This window comes from Drosophila arizonae, chromosome 5 (genome assembly GCF_054131065.1).
Source record: "Drosophila arizonae isolate 15081-1271.41 chromosome 5, UAZ_ARI_1.0, whole genome shotgun sequence".
NCBI classification, from domain to species: domain Eukaryota; kingdom Metazoa; phylum Arthropoda; class Insecta; order Diptera; family Drosophilidae; genus Drosophila; species Drosophila arizonae.
The window spans coordinates 17,545,645-17,572,380 of record NC_142925.1 but is presented as its reverse complement, the minus strand read 5'-3'; the positions used below and the strand labels follow the sequence as shown (position 1 = coordinate 17,572,380).

Here is a 26,736-nt window from a genome sequence, read left to right as displayed (position 1 = left end):
GCATTTATGTGCTATATCTATTGCTACTTCTTGCGGTCACACTGAGTCTGCTTTTCACTTACACCGCGTTCGGTCGCTCCGATAATTTTAAGATAGTCATAGAATTTATATCAACAAAAATAACAAAAACCAATAATAATAGAAGTGAGTGAGTGTGTGTGCGTGCGTGTATACAATTAATAGTATTTGTGTTTATATATATAATTGTAATTGTTGTTTAATTTCTTCGCGTCTACACTCTGTACTTCTCTTACCCTCACGCTTTCTTGCATCACACAAACAACGCAGTACAACAAATACTATTATTATTATTTTTTTTTTATTTTGCTTAAATTAGTAAATTCCCAATGTGAAAAATATTTACATATTTTCGGCAACTCACACATAAACACAAAACACACATGCTAAAGCTCATGTGATTAACTAAATTTTATCACGGGCAGAGCCAAAATAAATAGTAAATACGCTGGCCAATAAATGCAAGTGAAAATGCAAATGTATACTAATTGAAAAAGGCGCAAACAGAGCAAGCAACCGCAACAACAACCACAGGAGCAGCTGGCGACAAAAGTGAAAAGCGATTTCAATTGAGAAACTTGGATTTGGCAGGCAACAAATTTGCTCAGAGTGCAAAATGTCAAACACTGAAGACAGCGAGCTGGACCCGCAAATTCAGGTGAGCCCAGGGCAGAAATTGCACGTGTGTGCGAGTTTGGTGCCAGGCACCGCGACCAGCGCGCATAACAACAAAAGAGAAGGAGAAAGAAACATAAAAATAAAAGAAAAACAACAATGCTCAGCTGTTGTTGCCTTGACAAGTTTTACTGTTGTTTTTGTTTTACTCTTGGCTTTGTTTGTAAGTTGTTATTGTGGCGCTCTCTTTGTTTACTGACGTAGTCTCTCATTCTGCACCTTTCTCCCTTCTACCCCTTACTAAGTGCTCACTATTAATTAGTTTGACAGTTGCTTAAGCCTTCTACAGGAAGGCGGCATTAGTTATTCATTGCACTTTTTGTTGCAAATTTACATTAACATTTATTTTTTGGTTTATTGCATGCGCATTTTTTACGCTCGACTGCATTTTGTCGACTCAAGCAAAAATCATCAATTTTCCTAACGTTTTGCCTGACAATTAAACAAATTGTTCGCTTCCTTTAATGAAACTGTTAAATATTCATGGGAAATGGCTGCCAAGAGCACACTTGACAAAACAACAGTACACTTCCAGACATCTTCTCTCGGTTCCTTTTTAGCGTCCTTTCAATGTCCTTACTTGTCAAGTGCGTTTTCTGCCTTGCTGCCTCTGTCTCTTCCAAGTAATTGCATTTTACACTCCGTGCGTAATTCCGAACTCACATTCGTACATATTCAATTGTGGATGCTTGTGTATGTATATACTGTACTTCATAAATATACGCTTTGTATGTATATATGTATGTGGGTGACCATTCGATATGTTTGACCAAATACAAACTCAATTACTGCAGTGTGTGTGTGGCTTAGGTGTGGCTTATGCAGTGCAAGCGAGAACGCAACAGTCACATAGATATTCGGGGAATGGCAGCGGCGGCATGCATAGAAATTAAACGCTTTGGGAAATGCCAAAACGCCGACGCAAGCAGATGAAAACAAAAATGTGCAAATTATATGCCCAAAGCAAAATCAAAGTATTTCTTTCCTTTGTATTTATTTGTTTTCAAGTTGCCAGAGACTTGTGCGCAGTTTGAATAAATTAAGCTGAGCTCATGTTATTTGCTGTATTTTGTTGCTTCCTTTATGATATTCTTTGTTATGATGCCAAGATTGAGAATTTGTAATTATATATGTATTTATACATACATATGTATATGGAATCATATTATAAGAAAAGTATATATTCATGCTCAACTTATTCGGTGCAGTACATTTCCATGAATAAAAATTTCTCATCAGTGCCATTAATTTCTCATTCGGCCGCCATTTGTCTATTATTATACACACACATACATACAAAATAAATATCCCACGCTGCGTAAAAACGTTTACATTGATGTAGAGCTAAATCACATGCCTTTAATTTGATTGGAACGTTCGTCATGTCTGTGTACTTGTTATTGTGTGTGTGTGAAAGAGAATTCACTCATTTGTATTATGTACAAAATTTAAGATTCTTCTAAACAAAAAACCTGTTTTTATGCACATAGCGAAAATTGCCGAATACGTCTTTAGGCACCTTCAATACTAAATATTCGTACATACACATACATACACACACACACACACAGCCAAATGATCATAAATATTTATTTTTGTCTTTGAGGTGCTTTTCTATGCTTTATGCACCACTTCCTCTTATTTTTTGCTACCGGCTTGTTAGGTGCTTCTACGTTTATCAATGAAATTTTCAGCGCGTGCAATTTAGTGGCTCGTTGTCTTATCAAAGATGTCGCCCACACGTCAATAGCGTGAGAAAGAGAGAGGCCGACATGTGCAAAGAGAGAATGAGCAAACAAGTGTATAAATAGAGCGCAAGACACTTGATGACGTCTTACCTACCTGAGGCAGGCGTAAAATGAAGAAAGCAAATAGACTAACAATGAAAAAAGAAAAAAAAAAAAAATAATAATAATAGAATAAAAAGCTTCTTCTTTATCTTCGATTTGGACAGCTGTTTAGGTGTTTATATTTGCGATCCACTGAAGTTGTGTCTCAAGTCTGCCTCCCACTCGTGTCAGGTGCCAACACGGGCAATGTGTAGTTATTTGTGTGGGGAATTTTTCATATAGTTTATTTTTCATGGAATTATCAAGCTTTCTTCGTCGTGAGCTATGAATTTAGTTAACACTTATCACTGATGGGCTAATACTACTAATATCTATATATAAGCGATAAAATATGATATCACGTTTTTTAAAATAGCAAAATATGATTATTTCCCTATTTATTTATATAGAAAATAACGTCATAGTAGAATGACTTCAAATAAGTCATTCACATATATATATATTACCTGCAATGAAATTATGGAATCGATTATCAACGGTTTTGTATTGAATATTTTAATTTTAAATTTCAATACTTGCCGACAGTAAAATTTTTGCCTTGTTCCAGTTGATAATTTGATTACGATAGGAAATTTAATCCATGTCTAGCTGAATGTTTGCCTATGACTAATAAAGACACGATACCTGTATGCCTTTTTTTGTCAGCAAGGTGAGACATGGCGCGATATAGAGAACACGAAAACCTCTAGTGATTCACGTAATGCTCGCCTGACAAAGCCATTAATGTGCATACTTATATACATATAGTATTCTAATGATTCAAAAGGAGAGTGCTGTAAAAGTAATTAACGGAAAACTGCTTAATTCACACGTATATTCAATACCTGGAAGCACGAATGAATTAACAATATATGTAGATAAGTTAATTGGCGTAAAATAAACAATAACATCTATTGTGTGCAGCTTAAACATTTTTATTATTAAAAAAAAAAAATTAATTTATTATAATAAATAAAAAAAAAAAATCCCTTGGCAGCGGTGGGATTCGAACCCACGCCTCCGAGGAGACTGGTGCCTTAAACCAGCGCCTTAGACCGCTCGGCCACGCTACCATATGGCTGGCCGCGTTCAAATACATTTCTCATGCTATATCGCGTTGTCGCTGTGGGCTTAATTATATTTATCAGGCCTACAAAAATATTTCCAATCTTATTGTTGGCTTTATTTATTTTTAAATCAGAGGCAACAGTAAGTGATAAAAAAAAAAAAGATTTGAATTGCTTGCCACTTGTGCGACAATGGGCGAAGCTCCCACGCAGCGTTGTCAGTATTTTTATCGCTGTCACACCATCAGCGTGCGAGCAGACAGTGCGGCAATTGAAACTTGAATAAATGCTTTTTGTCTCGCTTGCACTGGAGTGCAGTAATTTATGAATTTCATAAGCTAAGATGATCTAACGGACGTTGTGAGGCATATGAGAAATGGGCTTAGTTACAGCATTTATGTATAATCATTCGCTCTGCCATTTTATAATTTATTATTATATGTACATAATTTTAAAGTATTTTCAAAGGAAATATATAATTTTGCGATTGTATTTTCAATGTTGCTCAAATATATGACTTTCGCCTTGTTGTTTGTCATGTTTGTCTGTCTGTTTCTATTGTTTGTCTGTCATGCTCATGTATTTTGATAGCATCACAGTGGCGCCTTCATCTCTATCATTCGCCTCTTCTCCAATGATGCACAACAGCAATCTATGGCAAAAGTCGCCAACATTTCGCTCGCGGTTACCGCACACAATTTACATTCGCTATTAGTTGTGGGGCTTTTGCCTTAATTAATTCGTGCCGCAAGCGAAATGCACAGCAGTTTTGTTATGTTGTTTATGGTTTATATAAATAGAAACTGAAATCTTAATTGTTGGGCTTTATCTGACATGTTCATATAGCATGGCGAACATGTTTCCCAATGGAAAAAAAAAAAAACAATCAGAAACAATCTTATCAATCTAACAAAGTTATTACTTGTTTCCGTAACTATTCGAAAGTTCAATTGCTTGAACTTTAAAAAGGGGGGAAGAATGAGATGCAGTTTCCTAATTGCAATTTGCAATTTGTTTATCTTGAATCGATAAGGTAAAATGTTATCTTTGAAATGTGGGCAATAGATAGAATACAAAATATATAGTATTCATAGTCTTTATCTGCTTAACAAACAATCAATGCCAATCAACCCATGAAATCTGAAGTATTACTTACGATTCCATCTCTGTTTATTTGATTTGATTAGATGTTGCAAAAATGTAATCTTCAATAAAATTAAATCAAACTTGCCATACTTTAAAGTAAAAATATGAATCAGACTTATAGCTAAAATTCAGTATATTATAATTGGACTTTACTGTAGCAGTCAAAGCTTGTTGTTATATTAGCAGAGTGAAAATACGCCCTCATTTGTCAAATATGAAATTAAAGCAAATTCCACATTTTTAGACATTAATCTCCATAATTTATCTTCGCTTTGATTGCCTCTCATATCTTATTCAAGTACATAAAGAATTTTCTTTTCAAGACCACATATTGAGCAATCCAAAAAGAAACTTTTGGTTGGACAGCATTCCAGAGATTTTAAGAATCATAAGCAAACAAACAGTTTATTCTGCTGTCGTTCAACTTAGCTGGCTTTCTACTCAGAAAAAAGCCAAACTCAAATTCTGTGAAAAAGCCATTAATGTAAATATGTATATAAGTATGTTTGTTGCTATAGCAACATTTTATCCAATCTCTTTTGTTTAACTATTGAACGCAAAGCTCATAATTTATAGACGTCTGACATCTCAGGCTGCCCACTTCAGACTCATTTGTATACCCTAGAATTGTTTGGCAAAGGGGGAAGATCAGGATGTGGGAGTGTAGCTAGGCGACGATGGAGAAAGCTTCTATGTATGTAGTAAATATTTTGTGTATGTAGAGAATAAGTAACTGATTGGAATATCTATATCTATATTTATATTTATATATTGTATATATTGTGTAATATAAATATTTCTTATCTATGCACTTTTAAGTTCCTGTTTAGTATCATTATAAAACATTATTATGCCCTAACTATCATAGATCGTCAGGGCATATGCTAGTCGTGTACTGCCTACACTTTTACTTGTTAATTATCAGATTTTGGCCATTGGCTTCATGCTGTTGACATAACAATTTTTTGCTCTTTGTTGTTTTGGGTTCAAGTTTTAGGCTAATTAAAATTGTTGCGGTCAATTGCGTTGAACGCTGAGTTGCGGCAGCGCCCGAAGACATTTTTTTTTTTCTCTCTTTCTTTTTTATATAACAGCACTTTCTCAGCACAGTCTCAGGCAGCAGCAGCGACAGCAAAGCCCAGGCAAAATGGCAACACTTGCACTAGTTTAGTTTTAGCTCTGTCAGCCCACTAGGGTGGAGCTGCGACTTTCTATCTCTCTCAAATTGACTGCGCAAAGTACATACGTATATAATTGATATATATACATGTCAGCATGTCCATATATTTGTCTATATATCATGTATATATTTAGCATTTGCTGTTAATGACGCAAAAGCGCTCTATAGAGTTGAATGTCCTTTTACACGTGCCCAACTCCTGCTCCTGCTTCTGGTTCTGCCGCTAAAACCGAATCGATGACTACGGCTTCCATTACGGCTCGCCTTTCCTTAGCCACTCGCCAATGTTTACGCAGCAATGAGGGTGGGGGTGGTGCTGGTCAGGAAGTCTGCGCCGCAGTGGTACGAGGCCACCACAACTAGGTCAGGTCATGCCAGGTCGGGTCGCGTCGGTTGGGGTCGGCTTAGTGCGGCGTAAGGAGTAGGCAGTGTCGCATTGGGCTAGGCAAGTTGTTCGCAAACAGCAGGCAGGCATCACGCCACAAATCGGCAGCAGCTGACTCCGTGAGCGTGTACGCCCGGCCTGAATCGAGTTGCTGGCGTCATTCGCTCTGCCTTGGCCAGCAGAGCGGGCAAATTAATAAGCTAATGATATGCCCAGTACTAAACAAAGACTGGGCATTATTATATATTTTATATATTATATTTGTTGTTACACCATTCAAATTAGAGCATTATCCAATTTGATCAGCTTGTCGGGGCTGAGTCAGCACAAATAGAGGTCTCTAGGGCAGATGCAATAAGTTGATCTACTCAAACTATGTACAGTTGTTTTTATGGTAAAAGTACTATATATATGTATTTAACACAAATACAGTAATGACTAGTGCTGCAAAATAATCGATATTCCGTAATATCGATATTCACGATATTTTCAGAGAAAAAGATCGATAAAAACGATATATCGAACACTTCTTTTAAATGTTAATTTTCTTGCTTAGAATCTATTATAATATTTATATTAATTATGACTTCTTAATGGATAAAATGGCAACCATTTCAAGATTAAAATAAAAGCAACAGCATCAAACAAAAACAAATTTATTCAACCGAACAAAGTCGTATAACAAATTATTTTTCATTAACTTAAACCTAAAACAGCAATTCATTAAAGCTTAAATTCACTATGCTCCTTAAAATTATATTATAATAATAACAAAAACAATTGCCTCCATGGCAGTTTGAAAAAAAAAAGAAATTAAAACAAAACCCATTGGTTTTTATTTTAAAAAATTAGTTTGTTTACTGTTTCCGGTTTTAATGACGCCCTTCTGGAATTAGCAATCATTCCAGCTTTGCTAAACATCCTCTCGCTCTCAGAGAACGTTGCCTCATATTTTTTATTTACGAAGTGCAAAATGCTACCGGACTTGGGTGCCAATTCACTCTCTTGCAGCGATGGATGCATGCGTGTTAAGTGATTTTTAAGGCTTGTGGTATTTCCACTTGTTTTGCAGACCTTAAAGCAATTTCTGCACACCGCACAACCATCCTTTCCTTTTTCAAAATATTTCCACACTTCGGATTTTTTTGGGGCTCCCACGGTCTTATTTTCTTCATCGGAGTCAACCCTCGCCGCGCCTAAAACACACAAGCTATGATTCCCAGCTTTTCCAATAGTATATATCAATTGTACTTACGTTTTCTTCCCAAAAACTGATCCATTTTTTTCTTTCTATTGCAATTAAATTAAATCAATCAATTTGTATACAATTTAGCAAAATTAAATAAATGCGCTTCTTACACAGTTAAAACCAACGCCAAGAATAACCATTTTTTCGATATATCGATACTAAGAAAGCCATATCGATCTTTTGCCAAAATTCGAAAATATCGATTATAACGATTCCGATCCGATATTTTTGCAGCACTAGTAATGACTGTCTGAAACATCTTACTTTTAATATGCAATAAATTCATATAAGAAATTTCTAGACAAAATTCTTGATATTGTCTAGGTAAATTTGTGATATAATTAATTAAATAAAAATCATTTCAATAAAAATAATTAATAACACTTAATTTTTGACAATTTTTAAAGTATTTCTTACATGCATTAAAATACATTTATACCCATTTCAAATGCATAAACTTTATAAATAATTTTTTAAAATCATATATGAATAATTTTGGTATAAAGTTAAATTTTTCTTTTCAATTCATAAAATTTGTAAGATATATTCATACAAGATATGTTCTGGTGTAAAAACAAGTAAAAATGAGTATAATAAAATAAAATCGAATTTATGGTTGATGTTATGGGGGCTCCTGTTTGTCTACCAAACATTTCACTCCTTGAGCAGGCAACACGTCATCTTGACTGGCCTTTAAAATTTACTTTTACTTACTTTTATATATATTTGTGTATGTGCCAGGTTGCGGTAACCTTTTGCATTTGATATATATAGTCTATGACTTAGATTTAAGTTTCGACTACATTTCACTCAGCCGACTTTTGACGAATACAAAGAGTAATGCCAGCAAATCGCGTGTTATTTGATCGTTAAGCTACAGGGCTCTTAGCCCTGCTTCATGTGATTTTGACCCCGTTAGCAGTAGAGGCTTTAACAATTTAGCATTTGACGTGTGCAATGATTAATCAATAATTTGTTGCTAAGAGTAGAAATAAAACTTCTGTTGAAATTTTGTTGTGTATAAAAGGAGTGTTATGTAAATATAAAGAGAGCATACAAAATAATATTGTGATTTTGTCATTCTTGAATTGCTTTTCGTTATAAAATAATTCTGTAATCAACAAAAGAAAAACAATAAGTACATAACGTTCCTTTATATATAAATTTATATATATTGTGCAACGATTTATATAATTGCAATGTTGATTCGTAATTGCGCGAAACTCAGTAAATTTTCTCTCTCTCTCTCTCTCTCTCTCTCTTTCTCTCTCTCTCTCGCTGTCTTCTCTCTCCGTTGTTCTCATTTGTGTAGCAAAAAAACAAGAATACGTTAAAAAAATGCAAAATTTATAAGTAAAATTCCGAGACGTCATTCCATAAATTTACCTACAATAAATATTTGTATTGTTTGCTTCTTCTGCTGATAGTCAAATATTTTTGCTTATTCATGTCCATAAGCAAGTACAGCTGCTGCCAATGGTTGGTAAATAATTTATCAACTGGCTGGTTGGGGGTTTTTACAATTCAATTGCATTGTCATATATAGTTTTTATAATGTTCCAGAGTCGCATTGACTCTTTATCCATTCGTATTTATATTTATTTTAAAGGTCTTTGCCTTTTGAGGAACCGCTGCACACGGCAGCCGCTAGGGGGCGCTATGGTGCTAATGCGCATTTTAATTGTTGCTAACTAGCATTGCAATTTAGCTTTGTGTTTTAGGCTTCGTTGCATGTTGCACATGGAAATTGTTAGGAAATTGTTGTAGACCTGCAAAAGAAATGCGCTGAAAAAGTTTTAATTAACAAGCACGGCGAATGCCAGACGAAAGCCCGTGCAAAAGCTGTACACCGCTTCCTCTGTGGAATCGCCAGATGCCAGTGAATTCCAGGAAAGTTCAACTGTTGAAATTGTTGTGGGGCATGAGAAAACTGGTTTTCAGGTGATGCCAGCCAAAAGGTAAGCTGGAACCGGTCCAAGCAGCTAGCGCGTCTGTGTTGGCCTTTAAATCAATCAGATTCCCGACTTGCCCTGCGCTGCGTTGCTCGTTCCACATACACACTCAAATACACCTACATATGCATATAATATGTATGCATCTTAACATGCCCCTTTTCGTATATCCGGTATGTGAAGAAATGCCCAACGGCGACGATAATCATCAAACTGGGACAAGCTTAATAAAAGCTGCAACATAAACATACATATACTACGAGACTATTGGATACACACACGCGGTCAAAATTCAGTTCAAAAATATCATAATTAAAACCAGTTTATTTCGTTGCCGTTGTTGTTGTTATTGTTGTTGCGACCGCAACAAAACCAAAACAAAAATTGTAACCGCATGCAGTTCAGCCATCCATGACAATGGAGCTGCTGGTGCACGCCCGCCGGCCACACAATACATTTGGGAATTTTTAAATAAATTACCAACCAGCAGTAGTTTCTCGATACCACAGCAAGCAAGCCAGCAAGAGAGCAACAACAGTAATAAAATACTTTAACTATACAACAAAGCATGCCCAATTGAGCATATTTCCCATCTCGTTTATGCGATTTTATTTTTCGCCACCTCTGCATACACACATTCGTCTTAGGTGTATGGTATTGGCGCAGCTGACAGGCTGATACTTAATAATAATTCATTTACATATTATTTGCCTTTTGAATAATAATGACACTCAAAGCACATAAATGGCATGGGAAATATTCAATATCGATATTTACATTCAATTAAGCTACGGTATTTACGTTAACATAATTCTGTTCTGTTAAGTAAAATTTATGTTGTTAACAGCATGCTGTTAATTCTTATTTGAAGTAATCCAATTTCTGCTGCCTATGGCAATGTTACTTTGGTGGTGTGCGTTAAGTTGCGGCTCGCGCGTTCTCAGTTTGAGGTCGTGGGTTCGAGTCTGATGCTTGTCGGACAAAGACAGACAAACTTTAGGATTTTTATTTATAAATTTATGTTAAGAGTATTTATGATAATGCCCCTAGGTTTGCTTTGGAAATTCGCTGCTCAAAAAGCAATTTCTTGTTTACATGGGGGGCAATAGCAACACGTTTTGTTCACTCCACGGAGGGTACGCGTTTACTTCATTGTTTAGCGGAGCTCTTCACTAAACCTATAAACGACATTACTATTTTTGTAAATTTATTTTATATATTTAGTTATCGTAATTTATGTGTATTAATTATGTTTATTCATTTTATTTATAGTTGAATTCAAAGTTTTGATAATAATAAGCTCTTTCTCGAATTCTTGTTCAGTTTAATACAATTGAAATTTAGCAATTTGTTTTTATTTTTTAAAGTTTGACTTTTTTGTATATACACATTGCTTATAAACTACACTTAATAAGAGTTCTTGTTTACAAATAAATTTTAGGATGAAAATGCATTGTCAACGAAATACAACAAACTAGCAGAGTAACATTGAAATGTGACTATTGTTCGGCAGCACCATTAGTATTGCGCTTTTGTGTTCGTGGGGGACTCTCGGGCTTCTATATAGGCTAAGTAACATAAGTTCTCCTCGGTTTAAACGAACTCGTAGCCAATGCCAAACTGGAAACCATTCTGGGCTTTGTCAGAGGCCTGCTTTTGCAACGGGACACAGTAGTTCAGTTCGATGCGAGCGCGCTCCGCCAGCTTGACTGCTAGACCAATGCCATAGGCGCTGCGCATGTTGTCTGAAAAAAAGAAAAAATTGAAATCAATTAAAAATATTCCATATCAGATAAGTTGTCTGCTTACCCAGTGAGAAGGAATTACTATTGCCCATATTGTAAAAGAAATGCATGCGAAAATGACTAGCCAGGCCCTTGAAGACGCCTGCAAACGGCAGCGGCGTCCACAGATGGGCGCCCGTGCACCAGAAGGTCTGCGCCCCGATGGGCGTGCCATCGATAACGGGTCCAGCGCAACCGTACTTGAAGCCACGCAATGTCAGTGGTCCGCCACAATAGAATAGATTGCTAATGGGCAGCACTGTCGTCTTTTTCGTCTCTTTGACGACGCCGACCCGTGCACAGAACTGGGCCACCAAGCCCGCAAATAACGGAACATTCACCTCCCCGTGCGCCGTACTGCTCGTGTATGCAACGTTGCCACCCAGGCCGCAATACTCGTTCACTGACTTCAGCAGAAGGCCACGCGTGGGGAAGACGCTGGCATCCCGATTGTCAAAGATTAGTGAATAGCGCACCAGCGATGCCAATTTGGGTCCACAATGATCGCGTATTCCGAACGGCACCGATTTGTTCAACAAGCTCAGGTCCCTGATCGAGTTCTCATACTGCAGCGAGTGTGTGAGCTGATGGTTAAATAGAGAAACATTCAATTAGTATATGAGAAGAAAGGAAGGCGCCTCTGTTAAATGTTAATCCTATAACAGCTTATATATGAGTGGGAAATGTTAGTCTCTTAACAGCTTGTAAGGAAGTGAAATGTTAAAGCGTATTTTATAAGCTTTTATATGAAGGGAAATACTCTTCTGTTAACAGTTAAATTGAGCAGCTTGTATATGAATGCTCCCATTTGATCTCTTCTGTTAAAGCTAACAGATTGTATATTAGTGGGAATTCTCGTATTTTAGCTAAAGCTAGTTGATACAGCTGTTAACAGCTTTATTTTCCTTCACAGTCAAATGTTAAAAAGCATTAAAATTAGTTACTAGTTTCTTGGACTATTTTGACAGCTTTCTGTCTGTGTCGATTACATTAACTAAACCACTTTCTATCTTTGATTAATTATGACCCTTAATGTTAACTTACATCAACGCCTAGCATTGTGTGTGCGCTAAAGTCCAGTAAGTAGCCCAAGTTGGTTGTCTGAAACGAGCTGATGTCATACCGATCTGTTTGCCTGAAGACGCTGAACGATGCTCTATTTGGGTAGAAAATCGAAGTGAATTTAAATCAATCAGTGTAGCAATTATCAGGACTTACTCGGGTCGATTCTCGCGAAAACGCGTGTGAAAGAAGGGTTTCCAGAACTTCAGCTGCAGATCGTTTGCTCTGGTGCTGCTGTAGCTGCCCTGCAGTGATATACTCTCGCCACGTCCCAGTATATTCGGTATGGTCAGCTCGGTGCGCAGCGAGCCCTCGTTTTGGCCAATTTCAGTGCCCGCCGAGCCCATGATGCGTGTGAACTCTTTGCCCTTCAGCGTCACCTCATAGCCCTGTGGTGTGGCATCCGCACCTCTGCTAATATCTATGTGCACGCTCACATCCTTGAAGATGCCCAACTCGTGCAGGTACGCTTTGGCTGCCATCGCCTCCAGCATCATCTCCTGAAAGTTGTTCGCCTTGAACAGGCCCTCGGCTGCTCGCATCACATAGTCATCGTGGGTGCGCTGCAATCCGCTCACATTCACCTTATCCACCCGGGCTGATATTTTGCTCAGGTCGTATTTACTGTTCGGATCCTTCGGCGTAGACATTTTGTGTTAGTGGGTTAATTCGTGGGGCAGATGTTGATGTGGGTGTTAACTGGCTGGCAACAACTGCAAGTGGAAGATGGATAGATTTACATGAGTATAAGTGTTCTATATAAAGAAAACATTGTTTGCTAATATGAATTGTTGTGTGACAGTTAAGTAACATAATTTAAACGTTTGGCATTCAAGTAAAAAATAGTAATAGTATTTATTTTTGAATATAATAGTAATAATAGAATATGTATAATAACATATTTTTTCGTAAATAATATTAACTATATAACATAGTTTAAGTAGTAATTAATTCATTATTTTTAGTCATAATGAATAATTGTACTCTACTCTTTACTTAAAGATACCATAATTTGCGTGACATAATTTACATAACATACTTTTTCGTACATTTATTCAATTTATCAAACATTAAGTCATTCAGTTTTATTATGAGTGTATATATTATAATTATAATAAATGTGTTAATATTTCACAATTGTCATAAAGACTTAATACATTAAAAAGAACATTATTTTAGTCCTATTAAATTTTAAAAAAATAAATAAAATAAAAAATTAATTAAAATATCAAGTATTATTTTATATATTTACACCTAAACATATTCTCCATTTTGCTTACAGATTGAACTAGAGAATCTCAATAGCGCTACGGATGAGATTAATAAGCTCGAAATCGAATTGGAGGTGATAATCGAAAGCAACCTTCAGTTGACACCATAATCAATATTTAAATTAATCATTAACAGGAGGCGAACTCAACGTTCCGCATATTGCTGAATGAGTCGACGCGCCGCTTGAAGCTCTCCTCCAAGAAGCTAGGCAACTGCATTGAGAAGGCGCGTCCCTACTATGAGGCGCTGGAGAAGTTGCGCGAGGCGCAAATCGAGTGCCAGCAGGCGGCGGTAAAATTCCAGCGAGCGAATGGTGAGTGTGAGAATTCCATTGTTGGAATGCCTGCTACAGCAGCAAGTGCTCTTTACAGAAATCCATGCAGCTGCCAAGGAGACGGTGGCATTGGCCGAGCAGCGCTTCATGTCCAACTCTCACGAGTGGCAGTTCGACAATGCCTGGCAGGAGATGCTAAATCATGCCACACAGAAGGTGATGGACGCGGAGAAGCAGAAGGCCGACTGCCATGCCGAGCATCAGCGACGCACGCGGCTCTTTCACTGTGCCGAGCAGAAGCTGCAGCAGCTCGAGGATCGGTTCAGGCGCAGCATCAACAAGTCGCGTCCGTACTTTGAGGAGAAGCAGGTGTGCCAGGATCAACTGCAGACGCAGAAGAATCGCATCCAGGAGCTGCAGCAGCAAGTGAGCAATGCCAAGGCGACTTACTCGACGGCCTTGCGCAATTTAGAGCGCATCAGCGAGGACATACACAGGCAGCGCGGCGATTATCCTGCGATGAGCGGATCTCCGCCGCCGCCCGGGCCACGTGAGCCGGGCGTGGGCGCTGAACTGAATACACCCACCTCCAGTACGTTGCCATCGCTGCCCGACTTCCAGCTGGAGCTGGAGAAGTGCGACTTTCCATCGATAGCGGGCAGCCAAATGTCGCTGGGCGGCGGCACAGTCGCCACGGCGTCGGCCGTGGAGACTGAGGACGAGGCCGAGGAGGACAATGTGTGCGACTACGATGAGAGCGGATTGGGTAACGAGCTACGCGGCGTGGTCGATGAGCGCCAGTTGGAGGCGTTACGTCAAAAGGTCAAAATACTCGCAGTGCGACCCATCGAGGGCGGCGACGGACAGCAGCAGAACGATGTGTGGGAGCACGAACTGAAGGCCACGGTGGACAAGCTCGATCATCTGATGATGCTCAAGGAGGCAGCGAAACACCAGCAAAATGTGCGAGCCAAGTCCACAGAGCTACGCCCAGACTCACTGGGCGCCGAGGCACTGAAGCGCCACACCGATGTGGACGAGGTGGACGCCAGGGATGTGGTCATCAAGATCAGCACCAGCGCCGTGCCCACAGTATCGATTACCCACAGCCTGCCCGTCACGCCGCAGCACCAGCCGGGCAGCAATGCGAGTTCGATCAAGAAGCTGCAGCAGCAGCTGGCGCCACTGCCATCCGTGAATGTGTCCATGCGGGAGCTGCCACTGCTGGCCCGACTCTCGAATGAGCTGTTGGATCGCAGCAGCGCTGCCATGGGCAGTGTGCGCAGGCAACTGCGACGTCGCTCTCTCGAATAGCAGCAGCAGCAACTGCAACTGAGGCAACAGCAGCAGCAGCGACTGCAGCAGCGGCAGCGACAGCGACTCTTTGAATCAAATTAATAGTTTGTTTATATTAAATGAATTGTGAAATGTCGTGAAAATATGGAGTGAAAATGAATGAAACGCATTTAGTTCACACACTGAGAATATTTTGAGTACACATACATGCTTTAATATTTAGCATAAATACATTTAGCATAAATATTACATCTATTTTCGTATATATTAAAATATAAATGTTTATTAAACGTTGAGTGTCCTGCATAATGTAATGATTGTCTCTCAACTTGTTAATGTATATCAAATAATTACTTTATGTCCTCTTTTTATGTGATTGAAAAACGAAAATTGTATTTTGTGTGCAAATTTCTAAAAAAAAAAAAAAAAAAAAATGAAAGAAATGAAAGAAAAGAACAGGCACTAAACAATAAGCAGCTTTAAGTTAATGTTTAAAACGAATGAAAACAAAAACAAACAAAAAGGAGAAAAAATTCAGAAACAACAAAAATAAATAACGCAACCTACTAATTAAAGAGCAAATGATAAAAATGGGCACATGCACTAAATAGTTTAGCCTAAAATAACACAAAATGGAATGAAAAGTTAAAATAAGAAATGAGAGAAATGCAAACGAAACGAATTCAATTAGCCGGTTAAATAATGTAAGGCAAGGTTCTCAAATAGAAAATATTATGAAGAATAGTAAGCGCTAATTGTATGTCAATGATAAGGCAAACAATTATTTCCGCATACTTCAGAATACAAAATTCAATTTATGAAACAAATAAAAATGTAAATTTTAAATTAACCGCTAAAACTGTCTTTTCTTAACAACAAATTGCAAACACTTTATAGCAGCTGACTATAAAGCTGCTTTAAGCGTGACTCTTTTCCCTCCAAAACGAATAAAAAAATAGCTAAAAATTCAAAAAACTTTCTAGCTAGTACAGCAGTTGGCTGTTTCCCTCCAAAACATATGCCCCTTAGAAGTCAGAAAGTTGGGCACATAAAATGTCATATAACACAGGCATATTTCCCAACTCAACACACACAAGCGTAATTCTACGCAAAGAAATCCTTGTTCATAAAATTTGATTTTGTTTTCATTTAAAATCAGTTCCTGTTATCAATTAAAAACTTTGTTTAACAGACATCAAATTGGCCCCAGTTTCAAGGCTCTTTCGAGCAGTCCAACTGTTAGGCAATTGCAGTTCTGGGCGCCCGTAAACTAATATTAAGTATGATGTCATTTGCTGCCTGCAGTGCGGCACACAAATCTATAAATGCAAAACAAACTTGAACGCAAAAAAGGCCCAAAAATTATGTAAGTCCAGGCATTGTGTCTTACCTGTTTTACTACCACTGCGTTTGTTGGCCACACGCGACACTCGAATTTGGTGAATTTCGTTACGAATATTGTATTAAATATAAACAAACTGAACGCCGTTATATTCAGCTTAATTTTTAACCAATTTCTTTCGACTTGAACGGCACGCGTGCGGCACCAAATAATAATCAACTAGAGATGAGAGTTGTGTGCGACAGATGTGCGTAAGTATTTGGTTAACTATCGGAAAGTAACAAGTTGCTATACACGCAATATAAAATAAATAAAAACAGTCAAATTTAAAAAGTTTGTACAGGGAAATTAAAGACTTATAACATGTATTTCAAATAAAGAAATTCATATGCAATATTCATATATTATTATTTGTAAGAATTACAATGAAGTATTATGACATTACTCATCTCTAATGTAAGCAACTGCAGACAGCCTGTCTACGACTTCATGTGAATGGCAGTCAATCTGATTTGCAAGTCAATTGCTTTTAACAGCTGTTTAAATCTCTGTTTCCCTCCAAAGTGTTTAGCAAACACAATGAATTCAAAAATCATAAACGAATGAAATTTAAATGTAGACATGCACGGGCACTTATAGATATATTGAATTTCTTATTTCTTAGAATTATTGACTTTGGTGCACTTGATGCCATTCGATTGCAATTTTCGCATTATATCCATAGCGAGTTGCTTTTTTGGATCCACGCCCCGGGTAGGGCTTTCAACGGTGTTTTCTCGTGTATTACGACGTTTGACCTCCACGCCGCAAGCCCGCAGCTTGTTCAGTATTTCCTGTGTGTCGCCGCCTTTGGATGGACTCGTTGCTTGTGTGGTTGACTGGGATGGATTTTCAACTGTTGTTGGACAACTAGTTGCTACTGGTGCTGCTCCTTCTGTTGTTGCTGCTGCTGCAGCTGCTGCTGTTGCCTTGGCTGCTTCGGCAGCTCGGATGGCATCCATACGCCTCAAGTCCTCAACGATATTTTCCACAGTATATATTTCGTTTTTGATATTAGCTGTCATTGGGGGCATTTGTAAGGGGCCGCTCGATTTGTGTTGCTGCTGATTTGTGAGAATCGTGCGTGGAGTCTTGGGCGTGGAATGTCGCATTCGCTTGGCGGAGGATTCAGGCGACTCTGAATCCGAGCGCTTCGCCTTTTCGACATCTGCTGTTGGATGACGTGGGCGACTTTTGGCTACGTTTTCTTTGGCATTGGTGGGCGATTGGTGCGCCTTGTTGTTGTTGGGCACTGGTCGACTCTCCTCGGTATACCAGCGCGGATCCTCGAGCTCGGCTTCCCAGTCAATATTACATTTGACACTGTTCACATGACGCACTGCGCTCGGCTCATAAATGTGCAGCTGCAAGAAATATTTACTTTATAATATTTAGCTTGTACATAAACCCTGTGGACACGACTACCTCTTGCTTGCCATTGATCAATCTTGTCTCTCGTTTTGCTTCGTCGTAGTGCAGCTCGTTAATCGACGTGACTATGTGCCTGATGCCAATGCATTTGTTGAGATGCGACTGAAAGGTGTCCAGGCACAAATAATGACGCTGACAGGTTCGGCATATCAATATGAGACGCTTCTGCTGATCATAGAATATTTCTCCGAATCGCACTAGGCGCAGCGATTTTGATTTTCTATTCCCGTTCATTTCTTTTTAGTTATATACATAAAAATGTATATATATTCTTATATACTTTCTTTTTTTTTTTTTTTTTTTTTGCAAATTAGCAAATTTGGTTGGTTCTTTGGTTTAAGCTGTATTATTGCTTTAAATACTGCTCACGTATTTCAATTCTCAGTTGGTTTTATTAATGTTTAAATATTTTGTTATTTTCTGTCTCTATCCGAATTTCAGTGCGAATAATTGTCAGATTAGTTTGGAATGCACCTCTATAGGTATTTGGAAATCAATTCTTACCAACACATTCAAATTCCATTTTTAATGAATGTTAGCTGTTATTAACTTATTTCAGTTATTGTATATTTTAATTTTATTTTCCAAGATTGTCAATTTGTATGCTCTGCTCGTAGTTAATTGGTGGTGGGAGACTGATACATGGAAATCGAGCTGCAGTTCGATATGCTTTCGATATACAGTGGCCGTGCGTGAATAATTAGATAAATCGCTCACGCGCAGTGTTGGTAAGCATTGACTGTTGGCTTTGGCGCGTATTTGAATATTAGCTTAGAGCACTGCCAATGCATTTTCGTCTGTCAACTTATGTTCATTTGTTTGTTTTGCGCGCTTTCAACTTGTGTTAATTTTATTTGAATTTATGCATTTGGTATGATTTTGCATTGCTTTGTTTCTTTTACCTTAAATGGCAGTTGGCTTTTGTTGGCATTGATTAACGCCCATGCAATTGAAATTAAATCGCTTGCAAATGATTCGTACGGTTGATAGTTTTACGAAAAAATACTCGACAGCAAATGCCGCACCATTTGTTTGCAATTTTTTCACTCAGCTCTTGTCATATTACATACATACATATGTACACGGTCTGATTTTGATTCCCTGACTCCGACACTGTAGACGCAGGAAAAAAAAGGAATCCCTTTTAATGTTTCGCGTGTCGCGGCACTTGTGCAATGTACAACCTTTTTTTTTACTTCTTTTTTCCAGCTATTCGCATGGGTCGTAAAAAGCGGTGCACATGTTTCGGATCACGTGAACACACACATGCACAAGCTGGAGAAAAACTTGGACCCATAATCACCTAGAAATCAAGCTTTAAAACTTGTGCCTCGTGTCCACTCAGTGTTGACATTAATGCTTATAAACTATTGGAACAACAGAAGCTAATATGCATGTTTTAGTGAGTTACACTAAGAAAACGACGATGGACGCCGCACGCACAGATGTAACGAGTCCGAAAGCAAGCAACACTTTTTGCTGCAGCTGCAATTGGATTTCTCTAGCATGAAGTTGCCGATGCAGTAGCATGCAATTAAGCAAGGATAGTCAGGCCACTGCTGGACCTGGCAACTGGCAACTGCACCTACAGTCCACTACCCATTCCCATTGCCATTCGTATGCCCCAGGCCCCAGGCCCCATCTGTTGCCATTGCCGTTGTCGTTGCATGCTGACCATGCAAATTACGTTGCCCACAGACGCACACAGGCGCGCACGGCCACAGCCACGCACACGCACACGCACATTCACACATACATGCGAATGCATGGGAACGCAGCCCTGTCACCGTTTGGTCGTGCGCTTGACTGATGCAGTGAGACAGGCAGGCAGCCAGGCCAAGAGTGAGCGGCTGATGGCCAGAAGCTAGTCCGCACCGAGTGCATGTACGGCCAAAGTTAAGTTAAATGGACTTGCGGTGCACTCAAGCAGCCAACACACACACACACACACACACACGCACTCGTACATGACTTTAAGCGAATGCGTGCATGTGCGTGTGCCTTTGTGTCTGTGTCTGTGTGTGTCTGTGAGGTGACTGGTCTAGTCCATGTCAAGGTAGCAGCTCGACTAGTAGATTAAATTAAACGCAGCAACATTGCAGCTGTAGCTGCAGCCCAAGGTGGAGCAACTGCACCCAGGCAATGTAGAGGGACAACAACATTATACGTGTTTACACCATGTCCGACCAGTTGATATGCCAACTGCTTTGAAATACACACGAACACACACACAGACACACAAGGACAGTCTGTTGGTGCGTTGGACAATAAACACTTGGAATGCCACAGCGTCGTTGTCAACTATTGCCACCTTTCCTATTGTTGCCGGTTTTTGTTTACAGTTTTTTAGAGAGGCGCGTGTGGAAAAAAATCAGTGCATACTTTCAGGTGCAGCTGCTGTCATAATACAAAACAACGAATGGACCGGCAGGTGAAGGAAGTGGAGCGTGGCGGGAGGGGGCGGGCTCGCGAGCTGCTGTTTGTGCGCATTGTGCGCGCCCTGACTTTGAATTAGACTTTGGCTTGCTGAGCTACACGTTGGCAGCGCACACACACACGTTCAAACACACACACACACTCATACATGTACAGATGCTTAGGTATACTACATTCATGTCAAAGTGCTGCATGGCTATGCAGGCTGCTGCAGCTTTGTCACAAATTCTCTGTGTGCTTACGTGTGTCTATGTGTGTGTGTGTGGGCCGTGGGGTCCAGCCAGTTTGGTTAGTTGACTTTTTAAAAACCATAGCACACACTTGTTCTGTCATTTGGCTGAGCATCTTGCAACTGAGCTGCAAAATATTGTTGCCCACTTGAAGGTAAGCACTGCGCACATCCACCTCTATTTAAGATTGTTGAGAAACTTTTGAAACTTTGGCGCACAAGTTATTGATATACCTCTCATTGACGGCATTATTATTGGCGAGAAATGGTTAAATTTTTTGAAATATATTTCTTTTATTCATTATTGTAAGTCCTCCTGAGTATATCAGAAGGTTAGGCTCTATATAATATAATCTAACTGTGTTCTTAAGGTACTATACTTGCATTGTACAGATTCAACGGGTAAAAGAAATATAACAAAAAAAAAAAAATAAAAAATGTTATTATTATATTTAAAAATTTGGTAAAATGTATGTATTAGGCAGAAGAAGCCAATGCAGACCCTAAAGTGAATATATTTTTGAGTAGGGGAATGAGATAGTCTGTCCGTCCGTCCGTCCGTCTATCTATCTATGTATGGAAGTGTCGAGCACAGAAACTTTTGGAGCTAACGACATATAATTTTGCTGAAGTCCCTATAAACCCAAGCAGATCAAGTTTGTATAATAATCGTATATATAATTAATCGATAGTCATTCTATAAATAAATAAATAAATAAAAATGATTAAATTTAGGACAAACACATCCAAAATCGTCTTTCAATAAAAGGATTTGGTTTTAAATTAATTAATTTAAATTAATGAAATGTATTTTAAAAGTATAATACTTATGTATACAAAATTTTAATGAATATTTACAATGATTTTGATTTTTGTTAAATTTTGGATAACGTGCACAAATGTTACCAAATTCTCTAAATTGAAGCTCAGTTTTTTTTAGTGATTATATTTTGCAGTTCCTTTATTGATGACTGTCAAATACATATTTGATGTCTCCAATCCAAGTCCCCATATACATAGCTCCGCATCTGCCCAAGCTGTTTGAGAATCAACGAATGCTCTTGTTATTATTTACAGTGAGTAGATATAGTATATAGAGCCAAGGCTGCCTTTTTATACAGCTGATTGGGCAGAAGCATATGTAGATTTTAGCCAACATTCATGCGGCAATTAACACTGCCATTTCTGTGGTTGCAAGAGCAATTCAAGAACTGGTCAATGCATTGCAATGCGATAACCTTGGCTAACAACTTTCAGTTTAGACTGTCTATTTCGCACTATGAAACACAATCGCATCGACTCAAAAAAAAAAAAAAAAAAAAAAAAAAAAAAATAAAGAGAGAGGCTATTCAGATGCTGTTTAAACAGTTTACTATTTGCTTGCTTTAGTCCTCGTTTTGTTTACAGTTTTTAAGAAACGTTTTGCCAGTTGCTGCTTGCACTTCGCAAAAGGAACAACAACAAAAAAAGCAAAAGAGAATGAAAGCACAGAAGCAAAAAACAGCAAATGGCCCTTAGGCTGGCCGGCTTTCTATTGACCATACGAATCAAAGTTAACGGAAAACATTGCATTGCATTTTTCTGCTCCACCTGAGTTGGCAATGTCGTTTTAGCCATACGAATCAATGTCTTAATATTACGCTCATTTATTGACCAAGCGCAAACAGAGCAGCAGCAGCAGCAGCAGCAGCAGCAAAAGTCAAGTAAAATTGCTAAAAACGCTGCAACTTGCCCTGTATGTGTGTGTGTGAGGGTGTGTGTGAGTGTAAAGAAGACTGTAGAAAAATAGACAAATGCAGCTGCGCTCACTTCCTGGATGACTGCTGGCTATGGCTATGGCTATAGCAATGGCTTTTTGACTTTGCCATCGACATCGACGTCGACATTGACTCCTGCTCCGGCTTCGACTTCGGCTGGGGCACCGGCTTTGGCAAGGCATAACAATTGCAGGAGATCGTCAATTTCCTGGCTGCCTGCAGGTAGCCAAGTTGATTACAAAGCAGTAAAATCAATAGGAAATGCAGTTAAATATTTTGCCAGCCGAAATAATTGCAGAGAACGAACGAAACGAAACGAACGCAAAGCTAAATCAAATATGAAATGTTCACTAGGGAAAGAAATATAGAAAGAGAGAGAGAGAGAAAGAGAGACTTGGACTGAGTAAAAAACATTTTATTGCCGCCTTCTGCCGCTGCTGCCGTTGTTAGCAGAAATTATTTAATTAAAAGCTGAGAAACTGAAGCTGCAAACTGAAACTGAAACTAAAGCCGTTGCGTCTGCTAGAATTTGCAGTTGGCCAAAAAGCAAAGACAGAGCGCCAAAACTTATGGCCCGGTGTGAAAAGTTTTGCAGGCCAAGCCCGAGCTCTCGGCTCAACACGGCCCGGAAAGAAAACAGGTGAAAAAGTTGCCTCACTCGTCTCGGCTGCCAGCTCAATGTTGGCAGCATTCAACTTGTTAAACAATTTTCGTATATACGAGCATTTTCGACAAGTTTGCGCTGTGTGCTGTGAAAAATCTTTAAGATATGCCAAAAGAAGCCCAAAACGTAAGCTTTAGCAGCAGCAGCAGCAGCAGCAGCAGGAGCAGGAGCAGCAATGGCAGCAGCAGGAGCAGCAATGGCGGCAGCTGCAGCAGTCAGCTTCAAGCTGCAACTACAGCGAGCTACACGATACAGATACAGCTGCAGCTATTTTATGCGTCTGGTTGAAAAGTTAGGGCAGAGTAGCAGGAGTAGTAGCAGGAGCAGGGGCACTTCTTATAGATGGCTGTCTGGCTCAGCGTCTCTCTGTCTGTCCGTTTGTCTGTCTGTCTGTCTGTCTGTCTGCCTGGCTGGCTGGCTGGCTGGCAACTTTGCTAGACAATTTTTCTGCTACTTTGCATGTCAGTGCAAATAGTCGAAAAGTTACAGCGGGTAAGTTTTGCCAGTTTGAGCAGAGCCTCGTGTTGTCTTCGACATTTTGCAATTGAATTTCACACACACACACATACACATACACATACAGACACCCCAGGAACATGTGAGATGCCCAAGATGCCCTGTTACCTATACCTTTGCAGCTATCTATATCTTAGGGCAACAAAAAGAAACAAAATAGAAAATAGAAAAAAAGACGGTGTTAGTCGCCTGTCCACACATAAGGCCAGCTGCCCATTCAGATAACGTTTGAGGCTATGCAATGGCATAAAGTGTGCGCTTAAAGGGCCGCCTATTGCCTATTGCCATATCAATGGCCAATGGGACGCAGCCAACAGTCAGCTGAATGCAACAGCAATATTAAATGGACAGCTTAAAACTGGGCTATAATAAATTGACAGCTTAAAGCTAGGCGAAAGCAAATGGCAGCCGTTGAGCGGAGCGTAAATGTAAATTATACGCATATATGGGTCAGCCAGGCGCCCATATAATCAATATCAATATACATGTTTATATGTATGTACACAGTATATATATATAGAGTGTTGCATTGTTAAGAACAAATGAACTGGAATGCTGTTTGGCCAACGAAACTCTTGACTAAGCCAGATGAATGCAATTTGGCCAAAAGAGTTTCACTCCACACTTCACTCAACTGACTCAACTGACTCAACTGACTGAAAATTCTTTGTGGAAATACTTGCGTGCGGCAGTGTGAGCCCCACAGATTACTGGCAGATAATTTACCAGAAAAGTTGACAGCAATAAGCAAACCGCTGCGTCAACACAGACAATGGCAAATAGACGCCATCCAAATGGTAATCACACCAATAAGCGTTTGGCCCCTTGCTCAAAAGCAGGCGCCGGCAAATATTTAACCCGCAAGTGGGCTGCCAAAGCGGTGCAGCCCAGTCCAGCGTATCGCATCGCTCTAACCCATTCAATTCCAATATAAACATAAACATTGTGGGGGTCCAACATTTGGCAAACACATTCGCATTTCCCATTTGCAGTTCGGCTGCAGCTTAAAGTGCAAACCGCGGAGTTGGTTTACAATTTTACCTCGCAATTAAATTTCTCTATGGCCTAGCAAACACCAATACACACACACATACACACACACATACGCACGCACTCTGCGTGCTGGCATTCAAATTGGCGCTAAACAAAAATTAAATTGCAACGGCCACAAATGAAAATCGGAAAATTATCAGCTGCCAAGCAACCGGCAAATGATTTTAAGCCCATTTGCCATCGAGACTCGGCGTATGCGATTCCCGTGCTTATTGAAAATCAGATCCGGATCGAACAAAATACAACTACAGCAAAATACATACATATATGTACATACATATATGTATAGCAGCTGGCTGTATAGGAAACATCATGCGTCCGGTAAATTTGTCGATGCTCGGGTTTCTTTGCTTCCGCTGTCTCTATTTTATTTCACTTCATTTTTTATACGTTCGCAGCGTTTGTGTAAATAAACGTTGTCCAAAAAGTCGACAGATTGTTAAAACTATCGCATAAAATCATTTTCAGTTGGACTCGCAAATATTAAAAACAAAATAAAATAAAAAAATTGTTTTTGACGCTATTTGATGCCAAATTCAAATATCAGTTGCTGCGTTGCTTTTGCACTCGGCCTTTCTTCATAAAGTTGAGCATATAAATATGATATCGATATTTATATAGAGCGTGTTTCATTTAAAAAATACGAAATGGGTAGCAACGATAATTCAGGTGCTGATGCCTTTTTCAAGGATCTATCAAGAATGTATGACAGCTTTGTCCAGAATTTATCAAAACTGTATCAAACATGCGCCAAGAACTTATCAGAAGCTAATCAAAAATTGAATGAGCGTGTCTCTAACATTTATGAGGACTTTATGAAGAATCAATCCAAATTTACTCCAGATTTTTTCAAGGACAAAACAAAAGATGATTAAGAATTTAGCCAAAATTGATGAGGAGTTTATCTCGACTTTATAAGAAATTATTGCAGAGTTTATCAAGATTTTATCAAAAATGTATGAAAAACTTATCACGAGTCCAAACTAGAATTTATCAAAAAAATTATTTAGAATTTATTTAAAATTTATCTGGTATTTATCAAGAATTTATTGGAAATTCATCAGGATTTTAATAATATGCAATCAAGAATCTGTCGACAATTGATGAAGATTTTTTTTAGAATTCATTAGAAATTGTTCAAGAGCGTATTAGGACTTTATCGTAAATTTATAAAAAATCAATCAAGCATTTCTCAATATTATCCATAATTCATAAATTATTTATTGGAAATTGATCATGAATTAATTAAAAGCGAACAGAGTATCCAGAACTATCAAAAATTTCTTATGTTCTTATATTGTTACAATAAACTGAAAATAACTTAGTATCGATATAAAATTTAAGTTATTTGACTTCAGAGTCATGTTAAGAATTTTTGGTTAATTTCATTTCGTCAAACTAATGAATACCTAACAATCTTTCATTTATTTTAGTCAAAACAACCAATTAATTATGAGCCTTGTATTAAAAATTTCATTCATATAATAGATGAAATTGTGTTAAAATAAAAATTTGTTTGCTGCATTAGTTTAGCTGTTGAATTTGGAGTAGTTTGATTTTAGTACATTAAAGCTATTATGATCTAGAATATATACTAGGTATAGAGTACGATTGAGGCAGACGAGCATAGATTCATGGTAGATTTCCTAAGTCTTGCAAAGTTCACATATGCCAACTTTAAGTTTAAGATTTGTCGAGCTTTAAACATCTACTAAAAAAAAAAAAAATTCTCATATGATGTGACTGACAAGACTTCGGGTATCAGAAAGTATCCTTTTCTCCTGCTCTGTTCTCATTGAGTTTCGTAGATCTGCCGATGAATTTATTAGTATTTATTAAGGATTTTATTTTATTAGTATTTTATTCAGCTTGCTGGTAAAAACTGAACATCAGACAGATTATTAAATAAACTTTATAATAGATTTGAAAATTTTCTAAAAAAAAATAAAACTTTATTTTCTAAACTAAATGTTTTCCACACCTGAAATATGTTTTCAAGTCTATTTTCCCACTTTCTTCTCTTTATCAAGCAACTATTTTCCAATAGGCTTCGCTCTAAGTGTAGGCAAGTCTATTTTTA

The 26,736-nt window shown here is 38.4% G+C and overlaps 3 protein-coding genes, 1 long non-coding RNA gene and 1 other non-coding gene across 6 annotated transcripts; 1 reads left to right on the top strand and 4 right to left on the bottom strand.

Annotated features, from left to right (window-relative positions):
• Nucleotides 1-18: 18 nt before the first annotated feature.
• On the top strand, nucleotides 19-16,039 carry pcs (SH3 domain-binding protein parcas). 2 transcript variants are annotated; one of them, XM_089471252.1, is made up of 5 exons: nucleotides 19-144; nucleotides 444-676; nucleotides 13,630-13,692; nucleotides 13,755-13,932; nucleotides 13,991-16,039. In XM_089471252.1, exons 2-5 carry the CDS (start codon nucleotides 635-637, stop codon nucleotides 15,205-15,207), a joined length of 1,500 nt encoding a protein of 499 aa, XP_089327378.1. In that variant the 5' UTR covers nucleotides 19-144; nucleotides 444-634; the 3' UTR covers nucleotides 15,208-16,039. The 2 variants fall into 2 exon arrangements, with proteins under 2 accessions (XP_089327378.1, XP_089327377.1); XM_089471251.1 differs by having other exon boundaries at nucleotides 338-676.
• Nucleotides 3,514-3,595, bottom strand: TRNAL-AAG (transfer RNA leucine (anticodon AAG)). The gene has a single exon. It is a non-coding gene; the product is annotated as a tRNA-Leu (tRNA).
• LOC149268591 (uncharacterized) lies at nucleotides 6,941-7,905 on the bottom strand. Its single transcript, XR_016270486.1, has 2 exons — nucleotides 7,556-7,905; nucleotides 6,941-7,496 (listed from the first exon to the last, which is right to left on the bottom strand). It is a non-coding gene; the product is annotated as an uncharacterized LOC149268591 (long non-coding RNA).
• Nucleotides 10,841-16,799, bottom strand: LOC108615154 (SAM50-like protein CG7639). The gene is made up of 5 exons (XM_018009459.2): nucleotides 16,580-16,799; nucleotides 12,504-13,060; nucleotides 12,330-12,441; nucleotides 11,311-11,869; nucleotides 10,841-11,246 (listed from the first exon to the last, which is right to left on the bottom strand). The coding sequence occupies exons 2-5, from the start codon at nucleotides 12,995-12,997 to the stop codon at nucleotides 11,095-11,097; spliced, it is 1,317 nt and encodes a 438-aa protein (XP_017864948.1). The 5' UTR covers nucleotides 12,998-13,060; nucleotides 16,580-16,799; the 3' UTR covers nucleotides 10,841-11,094.
• Nucleotides 16,800-17,139: 340 nt separating this feature from the next.
• On the bottom strand, nucleotides 17,140-18,657 carry LOC108615156 (uncharacterized). The gene is made up of 3 exons (XM_018009462.2): nucleotides 18,506-18,657; nucleotides 17,996-18,427; nucleotides 17,140-17,934 (listed from the first exon to the last, which is right to left on the bottom strand). Exons 2-3 carry the CDS (start codon nucleotides 18,233-18,235, stop codon nucleotides 17,185-17,187), a joined length of 990 nt encoding a protein of 329 aa, XP_017864951.2. The 5' UTR covers nucleotides 18,236-18,427; nucleotides 18,506-18,657; the 3' UTR covers nucleotides 17,140-17,184.
• Nucleotides 18,658-26,736: the final 8,079 nt, after the last annotated feature.